Source organism: Rhinolophus hipposideros (genome assembly GCF_964194185.1).
Source record: "Rhinolophus hipposideros genome assembly, chromosome: 20".
Taxonomy (NCBI): Eukaryota; Metazoa; Chordata; class Mammalia; order Chiroptera; family Rhinolophidae; genus Rhinolophus; species Rhinolophus hipposideros.
In genome coordinates, this window is record NC_138066.1 from 23318750 (window position 1) to 23345616 (window position 26867).

At 35.2% G+C, this 26867-nt stretch overlaps 1 protein-coding gene across 2 annotated transcripts in view; it reads right to left on the bottom strand.

Annotated features, from left to right (window-relative positions):
* Nucleotides 1–26867, bottom strand: part of USP32 (ubiquitin specific peptidase 32) — a 163522-nt gene that overhangs the window by 101943 nt on the left and 34712 nt on the right. For both annotated transcript variants that reach the window (XM_081029241.1, XM_081029240.1), the window contains exon 2: nt 23474–23601. In XM_081029241.1, the coding sequence (XP_080885367.1) occupies nt 23474–23601 (128 nt within the window). The remainder of the gene's footprint in view (nt 1–23473; nt 23602–26867) is intronic.

Sequence of the window (26867 nt, forward strand, 5' to 3'; positions counted from 1 at the left end):
TTGAGAGCCCACTGGCCCATGTGGGACTCAAACTGGCAGCCTTCTGAGTTAGGAGCACGGAGCTCCAATAGCCTGAGCCAGGCCGGCTCCAATGAGGTATTTTTTTAGCCATAAGAAGAGATGAAGTTCTAACACATGCTACATAGCATGGATGAATCCTGAAAATATGCTAAGGGAAATAAGCCACACAAAAAAACAAATATTGTATGATTCCACTTAAATGAAATATAAGAACAGGCAAATTCTTAGAGACACAAAGTGGATTAGAGAGAGGGAAAGGCAGCTTTATTATATTGCTTAATGGGTAATTTCTAGTTGGGGTGATGAAAACATTTTAGAAAAAGATAGAGGTGGTGGCTCCATAATATTCTGAATGTAATTAATGCCACTGAATGTATACTTCAAATGGTTAAAATAGCAAATTTTGTTATATGTATTTGACCACAAACACTCTCTGCCCTCTCTCAGCTCAGTAGGATCGAGCAAAGAGTCTCACTTGAGGTGGGACTTATCTCACCCATCTAATCCAAGTCTGTGGTGTCATGGAATTACCTAGAAAATTCAAAGACTGAGTAGCAAAACCAAATAAAACCTACTCCAAAGGTAGCCCGTAAAATAATTCACAAGTAGTTCTAGTTATGAAGAAATAAGGAAATCAGCCCCAATTTACAAACAAACTACACATTTATAGTTTGTTAAAATGACTATTTAGAATACACAATGCATTTTCCCTCACAATTAATGATCAGATTTCCCTGGCTAGCCCCCAGAATTCTACCTAAATTATAATGCAGTTAAAATACTTAGGAACTAACAACAATTATGAGGACTTTAAAAGCATACTACTGCAAATGTATGTATTTCATCTCTATTATGAACGAAATAAACTTGGGGGCTAATATAAGGATGAAGTCATCACTTACAAATATTATTTCCAAAGGGAAACATCTGCACTATGTGGTGAAAAGGTAATAAAAAGACAACATGAGTATGCCTCTGCCCATCTCTCCACCTTCCCTGGTCCTTCCCTGTCCCACTGATGAGGTTATTAGGGAGACGAAAGTGAGCTAAAGAAACAGAGTGAGCAACTGGAGTAGGGGCAGGGGACATGACATTATCAGATCCTTACATGAATTTGTCCTTGTCAATGCATCTACCCAAAATCACATTTCCAGAACCTGAACCATCATTCCTCTAAGGACGGCTCAATCAAGCAGGGTAGTAACATGGTTGGCCATCCTTTGTTCATTCCTTCTTTCCCAGAAATACAGGTCAGGTCAAGAAATAATGAGGCAACTGGACACAGAGCACGCTTGCTGCACATATACACATTGGCTACTGGCAACAATAAACCTGGAGGGACATTAGAGAAACCAGAGAGTGCCGGTGAGCTGCTATCACATGGAGATGCTGCCTTAGCTACCTTTAAAAAGACATTCAGGACATCAAGGGTAATACGATGACAGTTCTGATGGCCATTCCAGAAAAAGAGTTCCAGAATTGCTTTGAAGGGTGGACTAGGCGCTGGCATGGGTGCATAGCTTCCCAAGGGGAGCACTTTGAAGGTGACCATAGTGATATTCAGCAATGAGGTATGTCATCAAGAGTTTGATACTGTAAACTCCAGGGTAACAAAGTGTTTTAGAAACCTAAGGAAACTGCTACAATGGCAATTTTTAAAAAATTGAGTAAATATCTCAATTCATACTTGTAAGATACATCTTACCTCTTACAGAATACATTAAAAACTGGTAACATCTTTCCTTCAGGGAAGGAAAACTAGCTGGCTAAGGGACTAGGTGGAGATTTTTCACTGTCTGTTCTTTTATTCTTTTACAATTTTTGAACCATGAAAATGTATCATCTGTTAAAAAGTATAAAAGATGGGAGGGGGGAGGGGATGAGGGAAAAGGTGAAGGGATTAGAAAGACACAATATCGTCATGGGGATATGAAATACAGAATGGGGAATATAATCAACAATGTTGTAAAGATTATGTAAGGTGCCTGATGGGCACTAGACTTATCAAGGGGATCACTTCATAAACTGTGTAGATGCCTGACCACTGCACTGTACAGCTGAAGTAGAATAATATTGTACATCAACTATAAGAAAAAATGCATTTTAAGGAAAAAATATATATATATATACAGTCACGGGAGGTGGAGCATAGCACAAGTAAGATAGTCAATGTTACTGTAACAGCTATGTAAGATGTCAGGGCGGTAGTAGCTTGGGGGAGAGGAGCTATCACTTTGTGAGGGGTATAAATGTCTTAACTATTATGTTGCTATGTACACCTGAAACTAATTTTTAAAAAGGTATAAAAAGAGAAAAAGGAAAAAGATATGCATTTTCCGATTGCCCTCACAAGACATATCATACTGACAGAACTAACTGAGGTAAAAACTGAAGTCACAGTCACCAGACAAAACGGTTTTCCAATGGACCAAGTAGGACACTACAATGCATTTCATGTATCTAAAAGAATTAACATGACAAATCAATATATAAGCATGCAATTGCAGGTGAGTGTTCTGTGAAACACAGTGGTTAACAACTCTGGAACCAAACAGAACTCAGGTCAAATCGTAGCTCTTCTACTTAGGGGTGTGTGGTCTTGGATAAATTAAAGAACTTCAGCTTGCTCATTTAGAAAATGAGATTGATGAGAATAGTATCTACATTTCACATGGTGTGGTGAGAATTAAGTGAGATAAATTATATAAAATGTTTATTATAGTGCGAGGTACATGGTAAATAACTCCATAAATGTTAGTGATTGTCATTGTCAGGGAGAAGTGACATACAACAGTAGCTAATACAGATATGAATGCATGGACGTGAATCCTGAACCTGCTCATTAATACTTGGGCAAGTAACCTAACCTCCTTAAGTCTCAATATCTTTTCCGCATTCATAAAATGGTAATAATATCAGTGCTTGCATCACAACAAATGCTATATAACTTAAATGAGTTGTCAGATAAAAATTAATGAATCACTAGGCAAATACCACCTTAACCAAGTGTTCAAAGTTACCATCTCCATTAGTAGGATAAACCAACTACATGTACATGTGGTTATTCAAAGTACTAAGTGACATACTTGCAAAGCAGCTAATAAGGTAACTAGCATATAATATTAATAAACAACCACCAAAGTCCCTCACAGTGATGTAATATCTCTAAGGGAAAAGTTTGGTTTCAAATAAACAAATTGTTTTTATTTGTACCTCCTGTTACATCTGCAAACTGTTATTACATGTAACTATGTTATTGCTAGTTTGGGGTTCAGCTGAAATTATCTACAGGATAAAAGTAACAACCCGATAGCATGATGCTCTCAAATGATCCGATGAGAAACTGACTGATGAGAATTAAACAGTTCAGGCAGTATCTCTTTGGAGGTCAAGGATACTAAATAAATATCCTATTATCCTTCAAATAAATAGGGTGGTATACCTTAATGTGAGTCCCAGAGATTATTAAATAAATAATCCTGATTCTAAGGAGGGTGAGGGGAAGACAATGAAAATAAGTAAAAACTTTTCAATACATAGTTTTCAAAATATCAGTACAATTAAGCCGTTCATACTTTTTCAGGACTGGCTGGACAAACAAAATGATTCTCAAACACACCTGGCTGAGGGACTCTAATACTCAGGAACAAAAAGGTACCAGAAGAGATGCCTCAAACCAAACCCAATCAGAACCAGAAATCAAAGATATTACTAGAAGGAGCCTGACGGCCAACAGCAAACCATACTGCACACAGGTTCCCTACCGTGATTTCCACCACACAGAAGACCTATTACAGCAGAAAATCCAGAGGTTATCCAACTAGCTTTGGTGACTTCACCGACTTTAGTATCTTCACAGTGTTTAGTATCTTCACAGTGGCGGTGGGTAGACGAACCCCACAGTTCAAGAATTGTATAGAATTTAATACACACCAAAAAAATTAGGGAAAGCAGAATAAGATCAGTGGATACATCAGTGTCAACATTCTCATTGCGGTATTCTGCATTTGCCACGTCACCTTCATGAGAAACAAAGTTTAACAAGGGTCTTTCTGTATTCTTCCTTAATAACTGCATGTGAAGCTGTATATTAATAAAATTTTCCATTAAAAATTTTTAGATTGAACAGATCTTCAGAGTATTTGCATAAATGTACCACAGAAAGAATTTTTTAGGGAAAAGTTTATATTGAATGTATTCGAAATCATACTTTTCTCCCTTCTACTAGCTTTAATAGCTAGTTTTTCTCCTAAGGGCACAATAACCAAGGGGAAAAAAACTTCACAAAGATCCACACATTTAGAACTTGAACTTATTTGAAAACAAAAAATAACAATACTTTTCCAATTTTAAAAAAAGGAAACAAACTATTCATAAAGCCAAATAAGTAATAAAAATTATACCTCTCATAATACATATTTCTTGTACATCTGTATGCCAGGCATTAAATCAGGGTAAGGGAGACACAGTGAAGAAGAGAAATAACTTAATTGGTATTTCTTAGCACCAACATTTTGTAGAATTTTAATCAAAAATAGATATATACATGTGTTTAATTACTCTACATCTTCCTCATCTCATTAATAAGTGTCTTAGTTTTGAAGGCTTATTTTCCTAGATTTTTAGAAGTCTTTTCAGAGGGAGAAAAATTTGATCTAGTGGTATGTCATTTCTATTTCTTAAGTATAGAAGTTGCAGTAAGCAAAGTGCTTCTGAGAATTACCTTGAAAGTCAAAAATGGTCTCGATTAGACAAGGAATGAGCAAACTACAGAAAAATACCATTATTCACTTGACCTCACCTTCCAAACTAAGAGCCAGGCATGCCCAGGACAAGCCCGTCCTAAATTCACGCCAGTTCAAGCCCTCACTAACAAGCACTGGTAGCTTACACTGCCCAAAACACTGTACTACTCAACTGTTAAGTAAATGCTGTATAACTCTATGAGAAATGGGTAAATCAAAACCTACTCAGCAACTTGCATGAGAGTATGATAAACACTGTCAGCAGCTGGACTTTATTTCATGAAATCACAAGGGCAACTAGAACCCTCATTATAAAACAAAAGAGGCTATGAATATCTTCCATGTCATCATTAGAACAATATCACCCACATAATAAATTTTCAGAGAGTATTTACTCACTGTTGCAAATCTCAAACTGAGATTTAAACAACAAAGAATACATAATTATATAAATCTATTTCCAGTAGTGAAGGACGATTTCTCTAATTAAATAAGTAAAAATATTTTCAGATAGGGTTATAAGTAATAAACCTGGCATTTTGGAACATGCACATTTATTACCAGAATTCCACAGACCCATGCCACGTGCCGGTTCCAGGGATTAGGGCCTGGCGATTTGGGGGCAGCATTATTCAGCCTACCACACTCTCCAATCAGAGTAGCTATGGTCCCAAAAGAGTGGGACAAACTGCCATTGTTTTTTTCCTCTCTTTGTGTCCCACAGCTAGGCTCTGGATACAGGCACAGTGGTAGGAAGTGTGTGTCACAGCAGGGTAACTAAAGCACCAGCTTTCTGACAGGAGGACTGAAAATGGGTACTCCAGGGAATAGGATACTGAGAAGAAGCAGCGACTCAGGAAAGTTGCTTTTGAACTCCTGGGCTCACCTCCTAAGTGCACAAACATGATCTAACAAAATAACAAAGTCTGAGAACTAAAATTTGGAATACATCACTGCCCTGGTACCAGGATGTCACTGAGTGGTGCATATGTAGGAGAGATCCAAATAGCACTGCAAAGGCTTTGAAAACTTCACTGACATTGGGACCACCACCAAAGCAACACTGGAACTTCTAGCCTGAACCCATCAATATTAATGATCTGATAAAACAAATGTTAATAACCTCTCCACAGGATTTAAAGAGACTCAGAATCTCATAACATAATATTTACAATGTCTAGAATATAATCCAAAATTACTCAGCACATAAAGAACTGGGAAAGTCTTAATTCAATTATGAAAAGATAATTAACAGGCATCAACAACCCATAAGACAGATATTGGACTTATCAAAGATTGAAGGAAAACAAAAATAACAAAGAGAAAAAAAACCAAAAACTTTGAAGGAGCCATTATAAAAATGCCCAAAGAAATAAGGGTAAATACTTTTGAACGGAAAGATGGAAAGTCTCAGCACAGAAATGGAAGACATAAAGAAAAACCAAATGGAAATTGTAGTACTGAAGGGATATAACAACAAAACAATCACTTCCCTAAATCTACTAATTGGAAATCTAGGAAAAGAAGCTCCTCTTGTAGGAATGACAATTCCTGATGAAGACATATTCTATTAACCATTAATACCTCTGTGTTAATTATTTTAATCAGATAGTTTTTTTCCTAACCCTGGTGATACTAGTGAAAAAAACAATGTATTTTAATTTTGTCACAACTTTAGTCACCTTTTTTTGATGAAGTGCCTACAGTTGGCACTGTGACTACTGAATAAAGTTCATGAAAAGAAATAAATAGTATCAAAGCATCAAGTCCTTTGGAGATGGAGAAAAATATTTTTAAAATGTGGCTACTATGTACAAAACAGGTCCACTGTTTAACAAGACGTGTTTAGTACATCTCGAGACTCAATATCCTGTTTCTTTAAAGTGAGAATCATAGGTACACCTGTAGATCTAAATCATAGTTTTAAAATATTGTTCTTAGAGGGATGAATTTAATAAGTATTACACTACAAACCAGGACAATGTATGTTACATGTAACTTAAAATCCAATGGCATTTCATTGTGGTTCTCTATATTAGTATCTTTACAAAAATTTATTTATACAAAATTAATAGCTAATAGGTATTATCAAAAATAAATGCTAAAAAGTATATATAATTTCAGAAAAGAATCAAGATTGGAAAACATCAAAATTAATTGAGTTGGGGTTCAAAAAAGAGGAGAGAGTCCTTAGGTTCTAGACCTGGAGTTGTATTTATAGAATCACCATATAAAATACAGATTAAATTTTTTATATCAACATTAAATTTGATTACTGATTATAACTTTCAACTTTTAAAACTATTGCAGAAATACAGAACCCTCAGATTCTTCAGTGCCCTGGTTTGAGCCAATTAAGCCAAACACAAATTCCCATACATGGATACCACAGAATGTATAAACCTTTACTATGCATTTCAGATCCACTAATATATTTAATCATGATACCAGAACAGTTGAAGATTATTTTTAAATATTGTTTTTTGGAAATTAAAAACTTCATTTCAGGATACCACTATTCAGGGAAATGCAAATCAAAATCACAACGAGATAGCACCCCACACCTAATAGGATGTCTACAATAAAAATACAAATAACAAGGTTGAGAAAAATATAGAGAAGTATTTTTCTCTATAGAACCCTCATACACTACACTGCTGGTGGTAATGTAAAATGGTGTAACCACTTTGGAAAACAGTCTGGTAGTTCCTCAAACTATGGTTAAACAGTCTGGTATTTCCTCAAACTATGGTTAAACAGAGTTACCATATGACCCAGAAATTCCATCCAAGGTGTATACCCCAGAGAAATGAAAACATTTGTCCACACAAATGCACATAGATGATCATAGCATCATTATTGATAATAGCCAAAAAGTGGAAATAACCCAAATATCCATCAATTGATGGGTGAATTTAAAAAATGTGATATACCCATATAATAAAATACTATTCACCAATGAAAAGGAATGGATGACACATGCTGTAACATAGCAAAATATTTTCAAGATTCACCTAAGTCAAAGAAGCCAGTCACAGACCGTTTATTATAAAATTCCATTTATAAGAAATTTCAGAATAGGTAAATCCATAGAGATGGAAAGTAGATTAGTGCATTACTTAGCCTAGGGCTGGCAGGGGAGGATATGGAAAGAACAGAGAGACAAAAGGTACAGGGTTACCTTTTAGGGTGATGAAATTGTGGTGATGGTTGCACAACTCTGTGAACAAACTAAAAGGCATTAACAATACACTTTAAATGAGTGATTTGAATAGCATGTATTATAGCTCAATTAGGAAACTGTTAGAAAAAAATACCACCATTTCATTTAAAGCAAAGATCTGGTATACATAACAAATTTTAACACACTTTTCTACGAGCCTTTTTTGCTCCGCATCTAAACTTTTTGAAAATCAAATGTACAAAAGAATGAAGATGGAAAAAAAGTTTATAATAAATCTTAATATAAGGTATTATATGGAAGACCTGTTTTCTATATAAATGTCAAAACACTTCTGCTTCTTTCATTTGGAAATTAATGAAGAAATTATTCTTCAGAGCTGGAATACTTTTTTTTTTTTTTAAATATGATGTTGGCTGTAGATTTTTTTTTTAAAGATATTATTGGGGAAGGGGAACAGGACTTTATTGGGGAACAGTGTGTACTTCCAGGACTTTTTTTTTTTTTCCAAGTCAAGTTGTTGTCCTCTTAATCTTAGTTGTGGAGGGTGTGGTTCAGCTTCAAGTTGTTGTCCTTTTAGTCTTAGTTGTGGAGGACGCAGCTCAGCTCCAGGTCCAGTTGCCATTGCTAGCTACAGGGGGCGCAGCCCACCATCCCTTGCGGGAGGCCAGCCGGCAACCTTGTCGTTGAGAGCCACTGGTCCATGTGGGAATCGAACCGGCAGCCTTCGGAGTTAGGAGCATGGAGCTCTAACCGCCTGAGCCACCGGCCGGGCGGGCCGGCCCCTGTAATACTATTAAAGTTGCCCCCCATAAATAAAATAACTTAAGCAAACTATAGTGCCTATTACTAATTTCTATGAACAGTACCAACTACAGATTATTTTTTTAAATTATAGGCTATTTAAAAAGCTAAACTCTAGCCAGAATCTGTAAAAAAATGAAAACATATTTTCAGGCATGCTATGAACTTGATTTTAAAAAGAATACCTCAGCTTTTTTCACGAGGCAAGGGGAAAAAAATTCTTAAGCCTGATTTCTCCTTCCTCTGAGCGTTAACTGCTTAGTACAGATAGAATTTTATATCTAGTACTATTCCCATTGTTTGTATCAATGGTAATTTAACAACATGCAAATGATGTGTTTCACCCTCAGTTCACCTCCAATATTTTATCTTGATGTCCCACATTACTTCAACAACAAATAAAGAAAACTCACTAATTAAATCTTGTATCCGAGTTTTCTGATTCATGGTTGGGACAAAGAAGGCCAAAAAGCATAAAAACTCATGGAATATAGAGGACAGAAAGAAAGCCCAATCTAAGATAGATAGATAGATAGATAGATAGATAGATAGATAGATAGATAGATAGATAGATATAGATAAAATACTTAAGCTAAAAATACATTTAAAGGATCAACGTAAAAAAAATCAACCTTCATATCACAGGAAATTTTACTAAAAAGCTGTTGGAAGGTATGGGATGATTTAGTCACAGGTATGAAAACTGAGCGAATGAATAAAAAAAGGCAATTGTTAAATAAAGGGAAAAAAACAAAAATAACCTAATAAAAAAAAACCTAAATCATAGTACACTGTTTTGCAGGGAATATTTACAGTCATAATATTGTAAATAACTTATACTGATTTAACCCAAAATTTTGAAATAATTACATTGAAACAATATGGGGGGCGGGTCTTTAGTCTTGACTTCATGTAGAACTTTGTGGTAATTTCCGGGGAAGGGATGAAAGTAAAGGGGGAAGCCATGTTGGGCTCTTCACCTTTTTTCTACGTGGGCAGCCGGTGGGCAGACGGGTTTGCACACACTACTTGATGGTTCCGTTTTTCTTTTTCTTTTCCCAAACCGTTTACTTTTCATGGAATAAAAAGTAAAAAAGAAAAGAAAAGAAGTGGTGGGGAGTATATAAAGAAGCCAAATATCTTCTGCAATTGGAAAGAAAAGAATAAAATCTAAAATCAACTAAGAAACAGCAGTGAAGAATAGTATTTAGAAAATGGAGGTATATGCCAGAAGCTATTACTATGATGTAGTTGCCTGTGGAACCCGGATAAGATTGAGGTAGGTGGGGATAAGAACTCTCGTTTTTCACTAGCTCTTTCTGATTCTGCTTTAACTATATGCATATATCACAATGATAAAAATAGTAATTTAAAAACTTTTTGTTTTTGGTTGCTGCTGGGAAAGGATTCTAGGTAATGGGGATAAAATGGAGAAAGCTCACTTTTCACTAAAAACACTTCTGTAAGTTTTAAATGGTGTGCCATGAGCAACATTATCTATTTCTTTTCTTTTTTTCAATTACAGCTGACATTCAGTATTATTTTATATTAGTTTCAGATGTACAGTATACTGGTTAGACATTTATATAATTTAGAAAGTGACCCCGCCTCCCGATTAGTTTAGCACTCACCTTGCACCATTTGTGATTACAGTATTATTGACTATATATATTCCTTATGCTATACCCTACATTCCCATGACTATTTTGTAACTGCCAATTTGTACTTAATTCACCTTTTTCACCCAGCCCCCCCAAACTCCTACCACCTGCCAATCATCAGTTTGTTCTATCTATGAGTCTGTTTCTCTTTGTTTGTTTTTGTTTATTTTGTTATTTGGATTCCACATATAAGTGAGATCATATGGTATTTGTTTTTCTCTGACTTATTTCACTTAGCATAAAATCCTCTAGGTCTATTCACGTTCTCCCAAATGGTAAGTGTTAGGCCCTTGTTAGGCCAGGAGCAGAAACCATCTTATCTTAAAAGCCATCTTGTACCTCATACCTGCCTGCTTGTATTTGCGTTAGGCCTGGAGAAACCGCCTGGAATGTAGAAACCATCTTATCCTAAAAGCCATCGTGTCTTGCTTTGTACCTTGTACCTGCTGGCTGTGTTTGTCTCCTGGGGGCTTATGATCAGCAGGCCTGGGCATCCAGACAAAAGCCCCTGAAACATTGAAGGGGGAATAGCCTCATTTACCCGCTCCTATAAAACTCCATTCCCCTTTTTGCTCGGGGAGGTTATGGTCCTTTCTAACCTGACCTCCCACAGCTCAAACATGCCAAATAAATTCTAATAAACCAACTTTAGTCTCCCGCAACTAGTTCCTCTGCTGTGGCTAACAGTAAGATTTCATTTTTTTATGGCCGAGTAATAGTCCACTATGTATATGTACCACATCTTCTTTATCCAATTGTCTATTGATGGGCACTTAAGTTGCTTCCATATCTTGGTTATTATAAACAGCAGTTCAGTGAACATAGGGGTGCATATATCTTTTCAAATTAGTGTCATTACCTATTTCTTTCAAATCAATTCATAAATAATAGTTCACAGGACTATCAAACATGAAACACAGAGTAACTGAAAATAAAAGAGCACTGTAATTCAGTTTAGATAATATAACAAAAAAAAATATTACATACATTTTAAAAGTAACTTTATTAAATAAAAATGTCACCTATACGGAAATAACTAGCCTCCACAATACTGTCCAATCTGTTTAAATAAATTCCTGTTGCTACTCACCCTGAATCATAATACAGCTTTTATGGTATAGCTTGTGGCGGAAACATTAGCTATCTACACAATATCCATTTTTCCCTTCTTCCTTAATAATAGAACCACAATTTTTTCCAAGATATTAATGTGCCTGTCTAAACTTACACTTTCCAGAGTCTCTTTTTTTTTTTTTTTTTTTTTTTTGAGCCCACTGGCCCACGTGGGAATCGAACCGGCAGCCTTCGGAGTTAGGAGCACGGAGCTCTAACCGCCTGCGCCACCAGGCCAGCCCCTCCAGAGTCTCTTGCAACTAGGGATAGCCAATGAGACGTAACTGGAAGTCAAATGTGTGGACTTCTGGAAAGGCTCTTTGATCAAATGGGCCCTGGGTTCCAAATGACAAACTGGAGCTGCCATTCAATTCCTGCAATGCCTACCTTTGAAATTCTTTTATATGAAAAAAAATAACTATTTAGTCACTGTGGGTTTGAGGAGGGAGGGCAGGTGCGATGCATTTCCTACTGAACCACAGATCAGTCATATATCAAAGCCTGAATTTCATACCACTTGCCCTTGATTTAGGGTTCGTATTTGACACCATAGTTTATTTTCTCATTCTACTGGGACTTAACACTGTGGCAGTCATGTGGAATTCTTGGACTCAGTAAGAGAAACTCTGTAAGATACCTATCTCTTTGAGGTTCCCCCGGGACTCACCAAAGAAAAATTTATACAGTACACAGTTACAGTCTACAATATTTTTTTTGTTGGTTTTTTGGGGTTTTTTTAGTTTCCAGCAATAAAGTAACATAATAGCTAGACATTTACAGCCTTCGCCAAGTGATAACCCTCCTCCCCCAAGCTACTACCCCTGACATCTTATACAACTGTTACAATACCACTAATATCTTCCTTAAGCTATACTCCAGCACTGTCTATAATTTAAGTCCAATCTCCCCAAACAGACTTACCAAGTTTTAGGAAAATAAGTCTGGTTATTTTCACAGAATGTTCTAAAAGACAAATTAATTTTATTTATATGGATTCCTATCCTGTCAAGTTACTTTACTGTTACAGAATCAATTGTTAAATGGAAAATATTAATACTGTTTTCAGAAAAAATTAAAACATGTTAGTCCCTCCATATTCTTAGTATAGTTTATTTTATTTGCCCTACAATCCATATTTTTTCACATAAGAATTATTCCTGGGTCTCCACAGGCCTGTGTCAGGTATATACCCCACAGAACCATTGACTATTATAAGCTAGGCATGACCCCATACCATAAAATGTCTATAATATAAGAGTCAGAAAGTAAGTTACTAATAGTCTTCTGAAATTTACATAATAGAACACCCCTGTTACTTCTCTTCCTTCCCCAAGTCCAAAAGTAAATGAGCTTTGACCAAACAAATAATCCAAAATACCTCTGTTCATTACCTATTTATATCTGACAGACTGTCAGACCAATAAACTAATCCAGGATTGACTGGACAAATCACATTACTACAGACTACTACATCTGTGTGTCTTAGGTAACGTCCTGCTACCACTGCACAGAATGCAAGTCCTGAGATTCAGTCTCTACCTCTTTTCTCTCTCTGAACATACTTTGTCTACTAAAGTCTATTCAAATGCACAACCACAAAACCCCTCAGAGCATAAACCATAATGTCACTAGACATCATTGAGGTAAATTATTAGCATGCCCTCTCAATTAGCTTGGCATTGGTTTAAAATAATTTCTGTGAAGATCCGGATTGGAACTCCCCTTCCACTCACTAGCTCCCTTTAAAGCAAATATTTGTCGCTTTCTGATAGCTGATCTATTCTCATCCCAAGGAAGAAATTCTCCATAGACCCCTGGTACTTGAAAAAGCTTGTTAAGGCTTCAGGTTCAACTACTAGGTTTCAAGTCAAAATTGCTCTCCTTGAAGTTGGTATCCCTGCATTCTGCCCACGGAGATGTCCTGGATAGCTTTTTCTTTGCTGTTCCACAGCTAATCCATGATCCTAAGGCTGGATCCCTGTTCTTACCACCTTGTCTGTTCTTATCTTACTTTATATTCCATAATTTTCTTGGAAGCTAATTATCCTGGATCTTTTATTCTTAATCATCTCATTCTAGAATCTCTGCTTTAGCTTCGATTTTCTAAAAGCTTAATTTAACACATAACTTCAAGTCAGGAGAGAAAAGACAGAATTCCTTCCTTTCATTGCCCCAACTTTCCCAGCCTGTCCAGCCCACATCCTCCTCCCCTCCATTCCGGGCACGTCTCAGTCAACAGTAGAACATCACAATTTAACTGCACTTTTAACTCTTCCAATTACAGTGTAGCTGGTTATATACCTAAATCCCTACAACAATTGTGAAAAAGGGCTTAGAGGTTCTTTTGCCTCAGACTAGGAAAATAAATGAAGCAAATAATAAAATAGGACTAAAATCCAAACATCCTAATGAAGATTGAAAAGAAAATGATACCTTCTGTCAATAGTCAATTTTTATATTTCAGGCTCACTTTTCCAAGTAGCGTTAAGTTTTCTTCCCAAAACACTCAAAAAGTACATGTGATTAAATATTTTACAAAGTTTCTGAGGAATAACTAGAATATAATAAACTGTACATATTAAAATATACACTGGATCAGTTTTGTCATGTCATGTCATAGCACTGAAGCCATCACCACAATCAAGAAAACAAATAACAAATATTTCTATCGCCTCAAAAGTTTCCTCGCATCCCTGTGTAATCAATCTATCTCCCTCTTTTTCTTCTTGCTCCAATACCAGCACCCAGTCTCCAAGTAAGCTTCCTTTCACGATAGATTACTTTGCACGTTCTAGAATTTTATATGAATGGAGTCATGAACATGTGCTCTATTTTTACGGGGATTCTTTCACTCAACATGATTTTAAGATTCATACATATTATATACATCAATAGATCTTACTTTTCATTGCTGAGTCACTGAATATAATTTTACAGAGTAGTAAAAAGAAAATCCTCACTGAAAAACATCTTATGTTTATGATGAATAGCATGAATACTTTTAATGTGCTTCTATTTTAAAAGAAAGAATGTCAAAGAAATGTCAATGAAGAAATATATTTTATTAGTTTCATCACCTCTGGGAAAAATAAGAAGTTAAAGACTTCAACTATCTAGCTTTAGCAACTAAAAATATAAAGATTTCTTTAAAACATATTCCCATGGATTCATTTTAAAATGTCTATTGGTGGGCCGGCCCGATGGCTCAGGCGGTTAGAGCTCCATATTCCTAGCTCCGAAGGCTACCAGTGCGATTCCCACATGGGCCAGTGGGCTCTCAACCACAAGGTTGCCGGTTCGACTCCCACAAGGGATGGTGGGCTGAGCCCCCTGCAGCTAGCAACGGCAGCTGGACCTGGAGCTGAGCTGCGCCCTCCATAACTAAGACTGAAAGGACAACAACTTGATTTGGAAAAAACAAAGTCCTGGAAGTACACACTGTTCCCCAATAAAGTCCTGTTCCCCTTCCCCAATAAAATCTTTGGGGGGGGGGAAATGTGTATTGGTGAGAAAAGTTAACTAACATGGGAGAAAATACAGTGATTAAGTTGTACTGTATGTCTTGTAATTAATTTATTGTATGCTATTTATTGGCTGAGTTTATTCAAAGAACTTTTATACATTCACAAAAAAATCATAGATACAACAACTCTATCTAGTTTAGATAATGGGAATGAGACTCTTACCAAAGAAAACACTGGAAAAAAGGATGGACTATAGGGAATATAGTCAATAATACTGTGATAGTGTGGTACAGTGTCAGATGGTTGCTGGACTAATCATGGGATCACTTTTACAGGTATGTAAATGTTGAATAACTGTTGTGTACACCTGAAACTAATATAATATTGTATGTTAGCTATATTTTAATAAAAATCTTTTTAAAAAAAGGATGGCCTATCATAAGGGCCTCCTTTTTACCTATAATATATAAACATTTTTCAATAAATAAATGGCTATCTTATACCAGTTTGCATGAACATAGAAGGATATATATTGCTGTTTCTTCATGCCATTTATTTCCTACAAATACATCCCTGAAAATCCCAAAATTGACCGAAATGTTTCATAATTACAAAATTAATTCCAAAATCACAATTTTTAATTATCATAAAATTGTGCATATTTATATTTGAAACTATAACATATATAGTTACATTGCTTATCTACTGAACATGAATGTATTTAAACTACCTTGTATGTAGTATATAATGTTAGCCACTACATAGCTAACAATTTTTTAGAGTCCATCATTTATCATACTAGTATATTTGACTACACCTCAAGATTCTCAGAAAGGTACTAAGATGTTCTTATAACTTAAAGGAGAACAGAGCAGGAAAGATGTACCCTAAAGCTGTAGGTACAAATAACTCTGAACACAAATTCTTTCCTCTTCATATTTTGAATCAGCAACTCAGAAAAAGTAAAGCATCAGTTACATTTAGAAGTACACTAAGGAAGGATTCTCATATTTATCACTTACTGACAAAAATACAGAAATAAAGTTCAACTGTATTTTACAACTCTTCTCCCTACATTTTAATCTAAATATTGAATATAGTAACTTATATTTGTCAAAGATAGCCTTAAACTATAACAACCATTTGCAAGGCAAACATAAAAATAGTTCTATTCTGCTACAAATAGAAATTTATTAGGTAGGTTCTCAATAAAACAGCCATATTTATTCCACCTATGGGCATGGGGGAGAAGGGGAAAGGCTAACAATTCAGATGCCTCCCCTCTACATTCATTCAAGTTTAGCAAATGTTAGTTGCTGTCCCTACAATTTAGAATTATTTTTATATGAATTTTACAACTTTATAGTCAAACTCAGTTAAATTTGATCAGGTAAATTTTGGCAGGTTTTAACATAGCCAGTTATAAATTAAATCTTATTTTACTTTATATTAGGTTGGTACAAAAGTAATTGCAGGTTTTGCAATTACTTTTAATCTTTTAAACCACAATTACTTTTGCACCAACCTAATAATACCAATTAAGGAACATACTGTTGGATAGAAGTGTCTGATCAAGAATGACTTGAATAGGATACCAGTTATTTTTATTATCTAATACGCCGTATGTCAGTAGCTCAGTTAATACACCAAGGATTCAAAATAAGTGATTATGCATAAGTTATTTCCTATAAGAGTACTTTTTAGTACCAATATAAGTGAATAACTTCTTTGACATCTGGCATACCACTTATAACATTCATAATTTATGTAATGTACTTGATGTAATGTTTTATACAAGCAATTCATTAATCCTTAATGACATGTCAGCTCTTCTACTAGAACCTGTTTTTCAGTAGTTTATGAAGCTGTTTAAAAATCACCCTAGGATAAAACTTGACAGTTAAGAACCATCTAGATAATAATGTACATTTGAAAAAAATCCATATGTAATTTTACAAAAAGAGAGTGATATATTCGGTCATTATCTTCATCTAATAGAACCCTTGGAAACTTTTTGTCCAGTATTACAAAGAGATATACAGAAAAACTTAAAATTTAGAATATTACACTGTGAACAAAAAGTGATGCAGTTAAGATAAAGATTAGTGAATATTTTACAGATTCTAGTTACAGAGAAAGATTTTAAACAAGTATCCTGTTTAGTGTTCTCCTGTCAGCTATAATGTCAAGATCAGGATGTGCTGTAACAAATGAAAATTTAGGATGCTTTTCTCTAATATAAACACATTGGTTATTTTAATATATTACAACAGTCAATGATTAATAGCACCAAGAGCTAACAATCAATGACCAGAATTGTCAAGAAAGTTGTTATCCATGATGCCAGTAAATCTACCATAAAGGAATGTAATCAATAATACAGATCAGCTCATAGCAAAACAAGAAAACAAACACAAATCATTATTCTATGGTCAGAGAGTTCCCCTAAACCTAGAGTATATAGTAAATCCATGTCCCTAGTCCCAAGGGGCATCTAAATGCAATATGAATATCTCAGCATAAATTTACTACCAATAATGGGTAATTATCCTACTTATCCAAAAGTAGGATAATCCAAATATCCAAACTATCCTACTAATCAGTTGTTTGTTTTTATATGTTTATCACTAGGTCTGAAAACACTCTAGGCTCTAAGATTGCTGTTCCTTAAAATGTGTATTTCCCTCTAATTTGAGAAAGGTTAAATGTTCAAAGACTGCAAAGTTAGCAGTGCTGAGTTCAGGAGTATGGTTTCCTGGTCATTCTTGTAAAAAGGACTTTGCAGAATAATATAATTACAAAAAATTAATAAATCAAATACTATGTTTATACTGTATGCATAACACTCTGGGGCATGTTTTTAAAAAGTCATAAAGTCTGCCCATCAAGAATCATAACTTAGTCAAGAGATGAGATTTAAATGAACAATTAGTGAGGGCTGGACTGGTGGCTCAGGCGGTTGGAGCTCTGTGCTCCTAACTCCGAAGGCTGCCAGTTCAATTCCCACATGGGCCAGTAGCCTCTCAACCACAAGGTTGCCGGTTCAACTCCTCGAGTCCCACAAGGGATGGTGGGCTCTGCCCCCTGCAACTAACATTGAACATGGCACCCTGAGCTGAGCTGCAGCTGAGCTCCCGAATGGCTCAGTTGGTTGGAGCGCATCCTCTCAACCACAAGGTTGCCGGTTCGACTCCTGGGCTGTGCCCCTTGCAACTAGCAACGGCAACTGGACCTGGAGCTGAGATGTACCCTCCACAACTAAGACTGAAAGGACAACTTGACTTGGAAAAATATCCTGGAAGTACACACTGTTCCCCAATAAAGTCCTGTTCCCCTTCCCCAATAAAAACAAAAAATGTAAAAAAAAAATTTAAATGAACAATTAGTGAATAAGCCATTATCTAATAAAATGTTGTGCTATGTAGTATGTTTCCCCGAAAATAAGACCTAACCGGAAAATAAGCCCTAGCATGATTTTTCAGGATGACATCCTCTGAATGCATCTTTTGGAGCAAAACTTAATATAAGACCGAGTCTTATTTTCGGGGAAACACAGTAATACAGAGGCAGGCTTTAATGCATGTAAGAGTTTATGGATGGGAGAAAAATAATGTGGGCTAAAATTGTCAGAGGCAGCTTTATGGAGGAAAGTGAATGGTATTACTGTACTAACCAGTCATCCAGAACTGAAATCAATCCTGAGATAGAGATTTAAGAGCTTCCAGGAAAAAAATAGTTAATGAGTAGCTACTATAAATTCACTTGCCTAGCAGATTTTATAAATTATAAAAACCACTTTTAAATGAATGTGAAAACAAATAAGAAACAATTACAAAGTAATACTATGTGGAAATGTTTCATTATTAGATTTCTTTGGGGAGGGTTGTGTGACACCCTAAAGAAAATATAAACATGGATTATTATTAAGAGTTAGTGGCCTTGGTTCAGAAAAGTCCAATTTAAAGTAGAATACATTTTTTCTTTTACTTTCCATTTACCTTGTTTTGGTCCTGTTTTCTCAATCCCCTCAAATTCTGTCCATTTAATGTTTTATCCAAATAATACAACAGTTACTATTATAAGCAAGATCAGAATTGCATCAAAATATTAATTATACTAATCTATGCTAAAAACAATTAGTATAATGAAATCTATGCTTAAATAATAAAAATTGTAAATTGTCATGAGTTCTTCTTATTCCTTATCCAAAATGGCCTGTCGTGGAATAATCATAGGAAGTCTTCAGAGAAGGTAAAAAATGGGAGTTCAGTTAAATCCTAGATATATCTCTTTTGATCTAAAAATATATAGCTACTATCTTCTAGTAAATAACTTAGAAATTTACATTGCTTCCTTCATTAATAAAGGACTAAATATATTGTCTTTTTTAAGGTCATCATCTTTTTGCACTAAAATTCCAAAAGTACCTTTCCTTGCTCATTGAAGATACATGCTATTACATCTACTATGAAGAAAAACACTGATTAACTAGGGAATAAACTTCTCTCCCACAACTGGCAACTTAAGTGGTTCCTACGGATTTTCTTATTGAGATAATGACATTAAAATAATGCTACTGTGCCTCAAAACATTAATTTCAGAATCCCACCAAGAACAGGTGACCCTCTTCACCCAGATGTAAGGCCCAAGCTCTCTGTAGGATTTTAAGAAATGTCTCACAAAGGCCATATACAATGGAATGACTGCCGTATTTTGCCATGTATAATGCACTTTTTTGCCCAAATTTGTGAGGGAAAAATAAGGATGTGCATTATACATGGATAATACTAATTCCCAATCTATATAAAAATGTTTTTAATTATTTTACTTATGTTTAGGTGTTAAAAATGTAACTCTAGAAATCAATAACGATAGCCATACTCAAAATAATACCCTGGAATATAATACCAGCATGTGCCAGGGAGCTGTGTCCTACACAACTAGACTGAGAAACAGCGGCTTGAATCCGAGTGGGGGGTGGCGGTGAGGCAGAAGAAGCGGGGAAAAAACAACTATGAAGATTTCTTTTCATGAGAAAATAGCAGAGATTAATTAAAGATGGAAGTACTTAGTTCCTTAAAATACATTATGATTTACATAATACATTATATGTACTAATCAATATCCACATGCTAATAGTACCGTTCCTTACTTAACATAAACCTAGGTTAACATAAGCCTAGGTCAGTAAATAGGGCAAAAAAAATTCATCCATCATCATCACCAACAGCATTTATAAAATTTCTATTTGTACTTAATACTGTGCTATAGTTTCCACAAAAAAGTATTAACCACAATGAAACTGAAACTTGAAACTATCGTTGTGGATTTTACAATTTAAAATTAAGATCGTTCTTGTGAAACAATTACTTTAATTATTCTAGCCAGTGATGACTCTTAACAAACAGTCCAAAGGACAGAGAAAGACTCCTGAAATAGTTTTGGGTGAAATGAAATTTATGAAATATTCATATAAAAATGATGCTGCAGGGAGTTCTACTTCCACCTTAAATGTAGAAAGCCTGAAAGAGTGCCATTCTAAACCTAAAAACAAGAAAAAGCCAGATAAACCATAATTTACAACAAGTCATTGGAGACCTCAGATCGGCTAAGTAGTCTGACATCCCACGAAGGACAGATTCCCCCCAAATACAGGAGGCATGGATTGACTGCCTTTTCAATAGCAGAATATGGGAGGAAGATGCAGCTGCCATGCAAACAAGGAAGAAAAAAAAATCAGCTCAAATGTTAACAAAGAGCCACTAATATATTTTCTGTCTATAGATTTGGATATTCTGGCCATTTCATATAAATGGAATAAAAAAAGATGTGGTCTTTGTGTTTGGCTTCTTTTTGACTTGGCACATTTTGAAAGTTCATCAAGCACATATTAGACGGCTTCATTCCATTTTGTTAACAAATAACACACCATTACACAACATTTTCTTCAGCTGATGGACATTTGACTTGTACATTAAAAACTATAAAACATCATTGAAAGAAATTTAAAATTAAATAAATGGAAAGGCATTCTAGTTTCATAAATCAGAAGGAACTAAACTTAAATAAATCAGAAGATTCAAATATTGTTAAAATGGCAATGCTCCTTAAATCAATCTATAGATTCAGTGCAATCCCTATCAAAATTTTATTTTCCTTTTTTGCAGAAATTGACCAGTTAATCCTAATTCATATGCAAATCCAAGGGACCCAGAATAGACACAACTTGAAAAAGGAAAAGGCAAAGTTGGAGGAATGACACTTTCTTACTTCAAAACTTACAAAGCTAGAGTAAAGAAAACAATATGATACTGACAGAAGCACAGGACAGAAATCAGTGGAATAGATTTGAGAATCTAGAAAGAAAAACTCATGCAATGGTCAATTCATTTCCAACAAGAGTGACAAAACAATTCAATGGGGAAAGACTAGTCTCTTCTTTTCTTTTGTGGGTGGTGGGGAAACTATAGTCTTTTCAACAAATTGTCCTAGGACAACTATTTGCAAAAAAACGAAGTTAGACTCCTACACCATACACAACAATTAAATCAAAATGGATGAGACCTAAATGTAAGATGCAATGGTTTCTTAGATACAACACCAAAAATACAAGTGATAAAAGGAAAAACAGGTAAATTGGACTTCATCAAAATTTAAAAGTTTTGTGTTTCAAAGGGTACCATCAAGAGACTGAAAAAACAACCTACAGAATGGGAGAATATATTAACAAATCATGTATCTTATAAGGGACTTGTATCTAGAATATATAAAGAACTCTTACAACTCAAGAATAAAAAGACAAACAACCCAACTAAAAAATGGACAAGGATCTGAATGGCTATCTGTTTATAGGTGTGTAGATGTAGATGTACACATGTAACTCTTCACATATGATCCAAAGAGATGAGTTAGATATTTTCAAGTAAGTTTTTCCCAGCATCATGAATTACACTGAGTCTGACAGTTTTGACTTTAAAAAAAGAGTTAAGGGGAGACAAAGGCTGAAGTCCATAAATACAGATACCCCTGCTTTTATAAGTTCACTTTACACCACTTCACTTTTACAAAAGACCAACATTAGTACCTGTTTCCACTAACAGAGAAATCCGAAGAAGACTTTCCATTTTATAAAAAAAGGCGAAAGCAAAAATAGCATTCAGTGTTTGTTTTGCACTGAACATTTATACAGGCAGCAAGCAAGTAGTGAGAGTAGCACTGCCAAGCTCCTTCCAAGGGAACTACACTCAGCATCAAGTTGCCATAGCTTTCAACTGTGTCGTGAGCATCTGTGCTTTATCTTGATTTATTTTGTGTATCCATTAGCAAGATGTGTCCTAAGGTAATTACTTCTTCACTTTACGCCATTTTGGCTTACGAAAGGTTTCACAGGAACGCTCTACTTTCAGCTAGCAGAAAAAAACTGTACTTGAATTTGGAAGCATCTTACATTAATTATTATGGACTCAGTTTAAATCCCTTCCTCTAACTGGCAACTTACATTATCTCATTAAATACTAGTTACTTCCTAAAATGAAAAAAATCTAAATTCCAAATTTTTATATTACACTAGCATTTAAGAGAAAAAGATTATAAGAAAATAGGCAGATGAATTCATACTGAAACAGAGAACTGTAAGGCATATTAAGACAAAAGCTAACCCTCTCATAAATCCAAAATAATGACAGAACAAGAAAGTACATAATTTTACACAACACATGTAAGAGAATGAATGCAACATATATCCCCACCAAGAAAAAGATTAAAACACACACACACACAAAAACAAATGTAATCTCCATATTATGTAAACCATAAGGTTCAAAAGCACACAACACAGGGTAGAAATAGAAACTGTCACTAATTAGGAATAGTGAATTAAGCTTAAAATTCCTATTATATATTTTCAGTTTTATTAATGTTATTCTCATATCACATTTAGAATGACATAATGCATACCTGTATATATACCTATAAGATAGTAAAGTTATTATTTTTAGAAAGGGGATATTTATATCAACTGAGCACATTTTATTTCTACCCCAAAATTTTAGTAGAATTTAAGCCTTTACAGGTTCAAATAAGCTAGTGTTTCATTTACAACATTTCATTTTACAGAACTTAATTAGGTTTTGCTACATGGAAAAGTTTTATTTTATACAAAATGTATAAAATATACTCCCAACATAAAAATTATGTCAGAGTGATGACGTTTATAAGAATAAGCAGCCAGTTATACAAATGGTTCCATGATTATAATTAGTGGCTATTAAATCTCAGAAGTACAAAAAGAAGCAGAATTGCTCTCCAGTACTTTCATTTGGCCTCTAAGAACATAGCCATAGTCATTCCTACAATAAGACCTATTCCCTACTCAGCAAGAAAAATAACTGGGGAGAAGATTCACTTTGTTAAGACTAAGAGAGCCCTCAAGAATTACGGCTGGTGGACAACTAGCTCAAAGGAAATTCCAGAACACAAGATTACCTCAGCAACTTTTGGAGGCACTCCATCCCCAAGCACTTCCCTGATGAAGCAGTGCTGGCCCATGTAATACGAGAGTCCACAGGTCCTCTTAAAGGCATCTTTCAGTCGCTTCAGCTCTACGTCTGTAACTGCAATTCAGAAATAGAAGATGGGTAAGAAACAGCAGAGAAAAGAAGTCTCTCAAAATCTTTACATTATTTCAACCCAGTTCCTAATAAAAATTGGCAATTACTTCTCTTTGCATATTAAGTAAAACAAACCCGGATATTTAGTCATAATTCTAATGTTTTCAAATCCAGTCTAGAAAATAAATATGAAAAATCCTGACTCACTATCTTCAAACAGCAGAACATTATATTATGCATACAAATTTGGGGCAGGGGCAAGAAAGAGGCAACAAGTATTTCAAATTAGCAGGTAAACTAAATGGCATTAGATTCTGGCATTAACATGTTTTCAGCAGCAATACACTCATTTCATTTGGGATAAAAATAATATTATTTATACTCCCTGAATACATATCTACCCATGTAGGGGAGGATAGCCCTCAAATTAGCTTAGATTTTATCATCATTTACAAGGAAAGTAATCTATAGATGATTCTAACAACTGAAAGTTTTTAGATACCCACTATCCAAAAAAAAATTACTGAGCCATTACTTTATTTTAGGCAATGAAGATTTTTTTTTCACTAAATAGAACAAACTCTACAAGGACATAAAAATAAATATTTTCTGACTCTAATATTATGCAGTCAGCACACTGATCACAATGAAGACACAGAAATGGTACGTTCAGCCCACGCTGGAAGAAAGAACGCTTCTGGGCAGAGAGGATGATTACATAAAATTTTAAAGGCTAACCCAAGCAAAAGGGACAAGACCATGTCAGGCAGAGATAACAGTTTGTTTCAAAGTACAGTGACAAATAGAGCCTACGGATAATTGTATATCACCAGAAAAAAATAAACAAGGCAGGAGGTAGTAAATGATAAACCTAGAGAGGCAGTCATTGAGCAAGTAACAGAGATTCTGTTCTGTCATAATAAGGGATACAGTCAGATACAATTCAGATACAAACTCCAGGCAGACAGGAAATAGGACACAGCCAGACACAATTCAGATAGTTCACTCTACCAGTAGTGTAGAGAACTGAACAAACATGGAAGCAAAAAGTAGGCTGCTACAGAGAAGAAACAAAGTCCCACAAAGGAACTGTGACTGCAGTCTTACCAACATTTACTATAATCCCTTAGCATTAACTCCTCCCTAAACAGTATATGCACCAGGATTTGCAGCATTAATGATTGCAGGTAACTTGTACATATGTAATGGATATGAGGTAACTTAAATTTCAGTACAGGAGGCAGTGAATGCAATTGTTACATTAGAGCTGCTATGCCACACTCACAGTATCTTGCTATCTCTGTTACTAATGCCAAAAGAATGGTTTTATAATAAAATTATTGATGTATCCTAAAAAAAAAAAAAAAAAGTAGACTGCTACTTCAAGAAGAAAATCTGTGAAATATCTAGAAGGGAAAATCAGTAGAACTTGGAACTAAACTGAAAGTAGAAGCAATCTAGAATAATAACATCCAGGAGTCTATCCTGAGAAACTTGAAAGATGGTATTACCATGTAGAAAGGAAATGTAAGAAAATGAGGATGTGATGAAGAAAAGATGATAAATTCTGGGAAAGACGTACTGAATAGGCAGAAGCTTGGAGAGATCGTTTTTTACAATTATGAGTGTAAAGCTTAGGAAAGGTTTCATGGGAGTCATCAACTTATAGGCAGCAATTAAAATCATGACTAAAGAAACACAACCAGCCAGAGACAAAACTGGAAGAGATCAACTCTTACAGTGTGTGCAGAGAAAGAAAAAATACTTAAAGAAAACTGATAAGAAATAGAACAGGAAAAACAAAAGGGTGTGGCCCCAAAGGACACAAAGAAAGGACTACAGTCTCAAGTAAGGCAAAAAGGACCAGCAAGATAAAGACCGAAGAGTGCCTGGCACACAGATTATCATTCAGTAAGTGTTTGCTGTGGGGAGGGAAAGTTCATGTGTTCGATAACATGTCAGGCAATGATAACTCAGTAAGAACGAAAGCTTGAATAAGTAGCTAGAAACAAGTGTGAAAGTAGATGCATAACTTGGACTCAGAATATTAATATTCCCAATATAGTAATATATTTTTTCCTTGTTAGAACACAAAAGTGAAACACAACAAACTTCATCTCATAAATTACAGTAATAGAGAAGAAATTTCTTTAGCTACTGTGTTTCCCCGAAAATAAGACATAGCTGGACCATCAGCTCTAATGCGTCTTTTGGAGCAATCACATACACTGTTGGTTAAAGATTATTTGAAAAACTGTTTAGCAATATGATTAAAAAATAGCAACCTGATAACTGAATATTATTTTGAATATTATTTTGAATATATGATTAAAAAATAGCAACTTGATAATGAATTTATTCATTTGTAAGGAGAAAATGTACATATAAGCTTTTTAAAGCATTTATAAGAAGCAAACAATCTCCATCAACAGAGGACAAACTGAATAAGTTATTATATATGCTCAAACTAGAATATCAGACACCAAAACATTGCCACAATCTATATTTACTGAAAATAAACCATATTTTTATTTATTCAAAATAAATAAATAGACTAACATTTGTTTAATCTGGATACAAGGCGTACATAAAAATGTACAAGCGAAACTTTGAAAACTAAAAATAAAAATTTAGGCAAGACGGGAAAGTAATAGAATCAAGCCTAGTAAAAATTTAAGGTCAAAAGACGTTAATGTAGTTATTCCAGTTGCCCTAAACAGACAAAAGAAAGTTGAAACCTAAGCACTAGCAGTTGAGCAACATGAAAAAGAAGCAAATTTACCCTGCCCAGCACTCCCAAAAAAGGCTGAGGAATTGACAGTACCAATTACCACAAAAGGTGAGGGAGTGGGGGTGGTAAAAGGTGGGACTACAGAGAGATTGGTCGAAAGTCTGTATGAAGAGTGGTTAGACTCTCAGGCGATCTACCACCTTCCACACAACCACCACTTTCACACCAACCTTTTAGACATAAGTATATATCAAAAGACCAGAGATACATCCTCTGGAGAAACTGAGACAGAAAACCTCCATACATGGCAACATCGGATTTAGCTGAAAGCTATAGGGCGGATAACAACAGCGTTTGCAGCTAGCCGCCCTCCCTTGCCCTACTCTGACAACGAGCACAGGACACCGGCTCTGAGCTAAGCTCTGCTAAGGCCCATGGTGGCTTTTCCTCTGCATGCAAAGCTCAAAAACCAAAATACCTACAGGGCCCAGGAGGATAATATAAATGATGAAGTGGGCCAAGTAGGGTCTGTGGAACC